General features: G+C 42.9%; 1 protein-coding gene across 1 annotated transcript in view; it reads left to right on the forward strand.

Annotated features, from left to right (window-relative positions):
• EYA4 (EYA transcriptional coactivator and phosphatase 4) overlaps positions 1–8839 on the forward strand; it is a 470455-nt gene extending 461616 nt beyond the window's left edge. Inside the window, exons 19-20 of the mRNA XM_063917364.1 lie at positions 3715–3815; positions 7906–8839. Coding sequence (XP_063773434.1) covers positions 3715–3815; positions 7906–7986 — 182 coding nt within the window. The 3' untranslated portion in view covers positions 7987–8839. The remainder of the gene's footprint in view (positions 1–3714; positions 3816–7905) is intronic.
• Positions 8840–9520: the final 681 nt, after the last annotated feature.

Consider the following 9520-nt stretch of genomic DNA (forward strand, 5'->3'; position numbering starts at 1 on the left):
AGCGTACTTGGGGGCTAGAGGAGATAGTCGTGCCATCAATGGATAATGAGATTGTGGGAGGTGAGGTTGTGCGGGAGGGTGGGAAGATGATCAGCTCAGTCTTAGACATGTTGAGTTTAAGAAAGCGCTGGGACATCCAGGAAGAGATAGCAGAAAGACAGTTAGAGGCACGAGTGAGGAGAGCCGTGGAGAGATCAGGGGAGGAGAGGTAGATTTGAGTGTCATCAGCATAGAGGTGATACTGGAAATTAAAAGAACTAATGAGTTCACCTAAAGAGGACGTATAGAGAGAGAAAAGGAGAGGCCCAAGAACAGAACCTTGGGGGACACCAACAGTTAGTGGAAGTGGGGGCGAGGTAGCATCATGAGAGGAGACAGAGAAGGAACGATCGGAGAGGTAGGAGGACAGCCAGGAGAGGGCAGTATCACGTAGACCAAGAGAGTGAAGGATTTGCAGAAGAAGAGGGTGGTCCACAGTGTCAAAAGCAGCAGAGAGGTCAAGAAGAATAAGCAGAGAGTAGTGGCCCTTTGATTTGGCGGCATGGAGGTCATTGCAGACTTTTGTGAGGGCAGTTTCAGTGGAGTGGAGAGAGCGGAAACCAGACTGGTATGGGTCAAGCAGTGAGTGAGAGGAAAGAAAGGCAGTAAGGCGATTATAGACAATACGCTCAAGAAGTTTGGAGGCAAAGGGGAGGAGAGAGATCGGTCGATAGTTGGAGAGAGTGTTAGGATCAAGGGTAGGTTTTTTAAGAATAGGGGAGACAAGAGCATGCTTGAAGGCAGAGGGGACAGTGCCTGATGAGAGGGAGAGATTGAGAAGGTGGGCAAGATGGGAACAGGCAGAATGGGAGAGGTAGCGAAGGAGGTGGGAGGGGATAGGGTCGAGTGGGGAGGTTGTTGGGGGGGAGGAGTGTATGAGGGCCATGACTTCCTCACCAGATACTAGGGAGAAAGATGTCAGAGTTGGTAAGAGGGTAGGGGAGGGGTGGCAAAGGATGGGTGGTGGCTGGTTGCTGGACTGGTGGGATGTGATGTCCTGACGTATGGAGTCAATCTTGGATGTGAAGTAAGTGGCAAAGTCAAGAGCAGACAATGAGGAAGGGAGAGGAGGTGGTGGTGGGCAGAGGAGGGAGTTAACAGTGGCAAAGAGGCGCCGGGGGTTGGATATTATCTGTTATTGACAATATCAGTCGTGGTGTAAAGTGGAACTTATTTTCTGCTTTGCCTGATCTAAATATGTGATTTGCGTGACTTAAAAGATTCAGATTCAAAGGACCTACAGATGTGTCCTCTTACATCCTTGCTGCAGTTACGCTAAACAGCCCTTGAAGTCCCGCCATGACGTGGCGTGACTCGACAGCTCCAAGTGCATTTTTGTGTTTTTTCAGCACAAATGCGTCTTACTGTATGCTGGGTACACACTGGCAGACATATTGGCCAATCAATTGATCGGCCAGTATATCTTTTGCTGATCTGCAGGTGTGTACAAGCAATTTGTCTGTGAACGCCGTCTGGATATTGCATCTGCTGTGCAACACACCAGATGACCAGTATATCTGCAGCTATATTGGTGCATCTTTCTGTGTGTATGAACAACCCCCATCTGCGTATATAGCTGCAGATAGATTGAATGGCAGATACTGTATATCTGCCAGCTTAAGATGCAAAGTAATGTAATAGGACACACACGTAGCTTCTGCTGATTAAATTGAAATGCAGCATGCCTATATTCTATGTATATTTGCATATCTGTCTGCATCCAAAATGCCATGTTAGTGTTTTTTATGAAAACACTAATGCATTGCATTTTGTATTCAAATACAGTCGCATATTTTAATCAGCAGAAGCTGCTTGTGCATCCTATTACATTACTTTGCATCTACGATGCATTTTCACCAAACCCCCCCCCCCCCCAAAAAAAAGATGCTCGGCGCTACCGAGTCATGCGGCACTTACGCGTTATGTGTAATGCAACTTGTAGCAAATGGAGCAAAGATGTAAGAGTACATCTGTATAATGTGTGCACAGAAAGGAGGGTGGGAGGTGCACTGGGGTGGGTGTGAGTAGCTAGCAGCAGGGTGTACAGAGCCCTCCCTAGCTCCCCTCATAATCACAGATTTGCCGAAGTTATACATTCAGTGGTCCTGGATTGGGACCAGGTAAATATAAAATTACCGTTTTCTTTATTTTAGAAAAACCTGATATCTTCCACTTGGCAGGTTCACCTTGAGACTAACATTGACAAAGTGTCACACTCATAATTCTCTGACAGTTTGTGAGTTTACACTTTTATCAGTCCCATGCTAAACTCCCCAACTCAACTGAGAATATGGCAAGCCACACACTGCAAGTGTTATTATACAACCAGCAACAATGCTGGTTAGATATTGTGTTTTCTAATGTATATGGGGCTGGGAACTACAAGGTGATGTGATGACATAAAATGTGACTATATTTCATGCAAAACGACGCAGCGGAACAATTCGATGATGCAAACATGTATGCGCATGATGAAATGCTGCTTCCAAATTAGGTGGATATACTCTGGTATGTTTTATGTTGGAAATGCTCTGTGTCTTCACAAGTTATTTTCAATATAGATCATCTGTATATAGCTGTGTCCTCATACATCTAGACTCAATATGCCCTGCAGCGAGGTGGTGTAAGTGAGCTGCCAGGTCCGGAGCAACTGCGCTATCATTTTGCTAAAAATACATCTTAGTCACAACATGATGTAACTAGGATGCACCAGCAGACTAGATGATTAATTTGATAAGCAACACGTAACACAACAGAACCTGTGCTGGAATAAAGCTGTGTGTGTTACATCGTAGCACTTCGTATACAGACTCAGAGGCTCAGTCACACACAGATATATAAGTGTTGGATATCAAATTAATCAGCACAGTCTCTTGGTGTGTCCAAGCCTCATCTCATTGTGATCAGTGGTAGGTTTCCTACTAGGCGCCTTAGGCCCGTACCTATCGGTGACACTTGCTGAGGCGGGGGAGATCGGTACAGCATCCTCACTTGCATGAGAGTCCCGCTAAGCTGGTGGGCAGGTGGGTTTTTTCCAGTTTTTTGTCATTACAACCTATTTTTTTATTTTGTAATTGGTGAGGGATGAGGGGGCAATGGTCCGTAAATTGTGGTGGTAGAGGAGGGATGAGGTTGGCGCTGTTTGGCAATTGGGAGGCCCCAACAAAAAGGGGGCAGTGACATGATGGTGAACAACCAATAATTTTGTGCCTAGGGGTGGCCTGACCCCTAAATTCGTGACCTAGATGCATTTTCTGCAAAAAGACGCCCAACACTAGCAGAATCTTATGGACTTTGGCGCACCGAGAGGGCTGCTTGGAGCAACTTCAGCAATGATGTATGAGGACACATCTGTTTCTATACCAAAAGCTTGCACTTTCTTTGATTATAGAATGCCATTATACTATCACTTGTAAAGATTTTTCTTTATTCTTTTACTGCAAATGTCTTATTGATCTGGTCATTGTTTATGTGCCCCCAGACTCTGACTACATGTCCATAGATCAGCTAGTCCAGGAAGTAAGCCTTGCATTGTTTTTCAGGCAAAGAAAGCTGTTTTCAGCGTATAGTTTCCAGATTTGGCTCTCATGTAACTTATGTTGTGGTGGGGGATGCCCAAGATGAGGAGCATTCTGCTAATCAGGTAACTGAATCCTGCTCTTGTTTATCTTACAGGGAAAGAAAGTTGCTTTGAACGCATAATACAAAGGTTTGGCAGAAAAGTAGTATATGTTGTAATTGGGGATGGTGTAGAAGAAGAACAGGCAGCAAAAAAGGTAAAATGTCTTATTGTGTTCCATCACTCCCGTGTCTGTGTCTGTGATTATTTATAATATTGGTAGCATATAATGCTGTCTTGTCTTGTGGTGACTGATTTGACACCACTAGTTGAATGGGTTTCAGATGACATTAATTTGTTGGCATGTGCAGCCAATACTGCTTCTATTACAATATTCAGTGGACATATCCTTCTAGCTTCGTGGCATTTAGCCATATATGTATATGGTTAGACATAATTTATTTTCATTTCAGTTGTGCCAGGCATTTGGGTACAGCTGTATTGTGAGTGTAGCTTAGTATAGTATCGTATCACAGGGCAATGGATATAAATAACAATGCCTGAAGAAATAAAGAAATGGCCAAAAGCCACAGAAAGAACTTATAAGACAAACAGGTCTATCTACTAAAGGATCATGGTGCTACTACTGCAATCCTCTTATCTCTCTCACCATGTCCCAAGTTTCCAGTCCTCTATGCATGTGGGAAGCGGCAAAGTCAGATCACTGAATAAGTAGATGCATGCAGGATTGGCTGGCAGTGCGGTGTGACTCTTCTTACCACTGTCAACTAATATCGCTGGCCTGTGCTGGATTGTATGGACACAACTCCCCCACACTTGTCATTAAAAGTAGAGAGTGTAGCACAACCTATTAAATCTGAAGGTAGAATTGTCTTCAATGAGTCTGCCAACTTAGCAAATGACAATAGATTTAAACAATGGTAAGTTCAAATGTTATTATATTTATGGATTCTACATGGCAGTTCTTAGTGACAAAAAAGTTCTTATAGTGACAAAAATAGACATTTTACTCCAAGGATTTTGTCAAAGCTACAACCAAATAATTATTTACATTTTGAAATTGTGAGTGAGGTGTTTATATCATTATGGTCCCAGTTTGGCATCAGTTTTTCCTACAGTTTATGATTCTATTTGGCAGATTTTCATTCGTGTCACTTTGCTATCTCCTAATTTAAAATTGCATTTTACTTGTCTTTTCCAAGCACTTAATAAATTGATGTTTTTGAACCAGCATTTAAAAGTATATATGCTTTACCCTCTCTCGCTGCTCTGCCTATTTTGGTACTTTTTTCAATATTGGGAATAATTTATTATGCAGTACCCACATCAATTCTACATATACTGTATCTAAATATAAATCTCTCTCTCTCTTTATCTCTCTCTCTCTCTCTCTCTCTCTCTATATATATATATATATATATATATTTATACACATCCACCATTTTTGTCTTAAAGCCTATTGCGGTTACTCACCACTTCCAAATTTGCACGGAAGTTTAATGTTCAAATATAGTCCAAGTTGCTGTTTGGGTCCCAGAACAACATCACGGGCTACAGGACACAGTGGAAGAGCAGGCACTGGCAAGTGCATACAAACTTGCCGATGCTGGCAGCGACGAAGCGACAGCGGGCCATGCTGCATTCGTCAGAATGACCCCCACTAGCATTGTCCCCCATCGTCATTTGGGGCCGACAGAGAATGTTGCTGACAACACACGGGAGCACGAATCGTCAGCACACATTGTCTGCGGCATAGCCGATGCTGGCAGTGATAGAATGGCGGCAGGCCCCCACTAGCATTGTCGCCAATTGACATGTGGGGCTGATGGAGGATGACGCTGACGACGCGCGGGAGCACGCATCGTCAGCGACATAGTGGGTACATAGTGACAGTGTGACCGATATGGCATCTAGTGTGTATCCCAGCTTAAGGATCTTTATCAAGACAAGCTACAAGTCTTCATGTTAGCATACCAGACAATCACCTGGATGGAGGAGGGGGGCTGCTGCTGGCCGTGCTGCCTGGTCCCTGACGACTTGTTTCCACTGCCTGCTTCTGCCGCCGGCCAGGTTCCAGCACCTGCAAAATTTAGCTAACAGGTGCTGGGACCGGCGCATTCGCTTACATGGACTACATCTGCTGCAGTCCATAGAAGTCAGCTAGGGTTGAAAGGCAGGGAGAGGCTTCCTATAGTCCCTGAGGGAGGAAACTGTCCTGCAGGTGACTGGCAGGTAGGACTTCCAATAGGAAGTCAATGCTAGTCACAGTGTAGCCAGTGCAGTCTAAAGGACTGCAGCCCATAGGTAAAATCCGACACTGGTACATAATCTGGAAACTGCACATGCGCAGGAACCATTCTGCGCATGTGCAGAATGGATCCTGCAATCACATCGCAGTATTGCAAACGCATCTGCCTGATTGATAGGCAAACGCATTGGGAGGGAGGGATGGGGGCGTGTCCCCCCTGTTTTCCGGGAGTGTCAAAGCCAAGGTCTGCATCGCAAGAAATTTCATGGATATCTCCTCATAACCTTTCAGTCCCGATCAAGCTTCAAAAATTGCTAGATAGCGGGGACCTTCCCCATCTTCAGGTGGCGTTTGTTTCCGGACCCTGGTTCCTTCATATGGGAAGAGGGATCCCTCCATTCCTGTTCAGTTCCTTCCCCCAGGGGCCTGGTTCTTTGTCAGACTCAGCAGTGCTAATTACCGCACCTGCAGAAGTAGCGGTGATATACTGTACATCACAGGGCATGACACGGAGCAATGTGCCATTGCTACAGTGTTTTAGTGTCTACCACTGCTACTCGCATCGAATTAGATAAGTAATTACTTAGAGCCAACAATAATGAATAGGCACCTAAATGCTTCCCTTCAGTCAGAGCAAATCTAAAAAAAAAGGACAGAGTAATAAAAGATGCAGAGATCCTTGTAGTTGTCCACATAGCGCTCCTATCTATGTGTTCGGTTTCATAGCTGTCATAGCTATCTGTGCTCACTGTCACCAACGCAAGAGTTACGTCTCATAGCAGCTACTGTATATCTTTGTATATACACTAACCTGCATAGTCTACAATTCCTTCACCCTCACACACCTTAGCTAAACTTAGACTAGTTACACACGCCACATTACCACCCTGTTATTCCCCTTAAGCCACAAGCAGAGAGGCGAGAGATGTGTACATATGAATCTCCTGTAGATGTGTGTGATGTGTGTAGTACACACAGTGCAAAAATATGCAAGATCCGCCTACAAAACCGCTTAGTGAGGTGATCAAATACAGTACACATAAAATAACAGCTACACAGGGTGGCCCAAAAGCAGGTATAAGTGTATATTTCTACTATGTTTATATAATATTATATATTACTATATTTTTATTACTATATTTTTACTATATTTACACTACATAGTGTATATCTTTGTTCTTCACTACTGTATACCTACTTTTGGGCCACCCTGTACAGCATGTAGATATAGCTGCTTGCATCCAGTCCACAATGTGGACACACGTGGGCCTGCATCACAGGAGTGACTTGCCATGGATGGGGATGGCGAGATGAAATGTGCAAAAAGTGAAATGCGCAAAAAGTGAAATGCGCAAAAAAGTGAGCGTGCAAAAGGGACTTTTCGCGTTGCACCCATTAGTTTGGTCGGGTTTAGGCACTTTTAGGCACTTTACTTGCTCGTATTTAGCCGTGTAAGCTGGCTAAACCCAACCTCTATAGGTGAGATCAGCGCAATAAAAAGGATCGATTGAATATCACCCTGTGAACTCCCATCACTTTAGATGGGAGATTCGGCGAGATATAACAATTGACTGTCGCCCTATGTGGCTGATTTATCAACCAGTTTTATCATACTCAATGAGTGTTAAAACTCGTTGCATATGATTAATGGTGCTCCAGCCAATCAGCTCCCAACTGTCATTTGTTAAACACATGACAGGAGTTCATTGGCACAATTTGTCATAAAAATGGTTTTAAAACTTGTTGCATATGATAAAACTCATTGATAAATCAGCTGCTATATTTGTTTAGATTATCAAGATTGTTTTGTAATCTGTTAACTCAAGTCAGTCACTGATGTTCCCAATATGGCAGCATTCAGTTACGAATCTAATACATCTCATCCTACTTACAGTGTGTACTGTAGTTCTGACAGCCAAAAAGGCAGACTGGACGCTCACTGTGTATATGTACATTTGTTATTTTTGAGCGCAGTACCAGGTATTTTTTGCTAGACTGTCATTAATACTTGTCTCACACCTCTTTATTTCCACTGCAGAATAACATGCCTTTTTGGAGAATATCAAGTCACTCAGATCTTTTGGCTCTACATCAAGCACTGGAACTAGAATATTTGTAGCTATTTGCAACTTGGACGGCCTTTTTTAATATGTACATAAATATATATATTTTAAGTACACACTGAATTTTTATGTGTGATTTAATGCCTCAGGCTTTTTACTCACATGGACTGTCTTAAAAAAATAAAGTATCTAGAATCTCAACAGCAATGGCAAATAATTCAGACTGCTAGAAGAGGGGCAGAGAAATCACTGAGTGCGGCATAGAGACACTTAGTCTAGGACGGTAGACAGATGAAAGCATCGGTAGATGGAAGACCACTGAGAAGAGCAGATGTCTAGAACTCTGATGAAGATTGGCACGTGCTTTCCGACCGAAGAGGTGGTGTTCAACATTCCTCATCATGGGATCTCATTCTCAGCACTGAGGTGTGAATCAGACATAAACCTACCTAACCCGGAAAATCTGAATTTAGTATGCACTCCAACTATATGATGACAATCATGTCTAGACATGTAATTTTGTGTAAATTATTGACAAAACAAATAATAATTTACTGTGATTTTATTAGCAGCTGATTTTGAAAGTGGATGTAACGTTTTTTTCCTTTTTTTTTTTTGCTGGGGGCGGGATGGTTGGGAAGCGGGTGGTGAAATCTAAAAAGATTATCATACTGTCTCTTTTATAGGTTTGGCAATCAGAATATGCATAATGATGTGTTGTGCCTTAAAGACAAGACAGTGTTTGTGTGTTATAATGTAATTTTGGTTAAAAAAAAAAGTAGTTATATGAAATCTTCAATTGGGATGATTTCCTTATTCTTGACCAAACTGATCTATAAAACAGGAAAAAGCTGCAGTCAGCAGCTATTATTTGTTGCAGGAATAAATAAAAACAAACAGTGGACACCTTGTGTTTTGTTCAAGTTTTATATTTCTATTTAGCTTTAACTGTGAAGTAGAAATAAGGAGGCCTCTTATGTAGGTGTATTGCCATAGCACTTGGGCACATGAATATATGAGATTATGTTGGAGATTTATCAAGTCTTGGGAAGTGATAAAGTGGAGAAAAATAAAGTACTAACCAACCAACTCCTAACCGTTTTCAAACACAGCCTATAAAATGACAGTTAGAAGCTGATTGGCTGGTACTTTGAGGGAAATTCATTTAGATGTGAAGGGGGCGAATCAGCTATTGCCGCTCTGTTTCTTCGATGACGACGGCAGCCTGATCCGCCTCCTTTGCCCGACTGTCCTAATGCCAGATTCATCTAAAAGTGTTCGCTGCCTGTGGGGTAGCAAGCACTTTTGAGCGAGATCCCTGCCGCCATAAAGTGCAGCAGGGTTGGGCACATTCGCCGTGTGAATCCTCCTGGCACCTACTTGAATTCCCCCCATCTCTCTCCACTTTATCTGCCTCCAGGGCTTGGTACATATCTCCCTATATAGTAACTAATCAAGCCATGTACTGTAAATTATTATATCAATATTTCTAATGATCTGCCCCAAAGTATATTACCTCTGAAAAGGCAAAGCAGCATTCCAAGGATTAAACATTACTGGGACATGAACACATACTTAACAAGCTAACTC

The sequence above is a fragment of the Pseudophryne corroboree genome, chromosome 4 (genome assembly GCF_028390025.1).
Source record: "Pseudophryne corroboree isolate aPseCor3 chromosome 4, aPseCor3.hap2, whole genome shotgun sequence".
NCBI lineage: Eukaryota > Metazoa > Chordata > Amphibia > Anura > Myobatrachidae > Pseudophryne > Pseudophryne corroboree.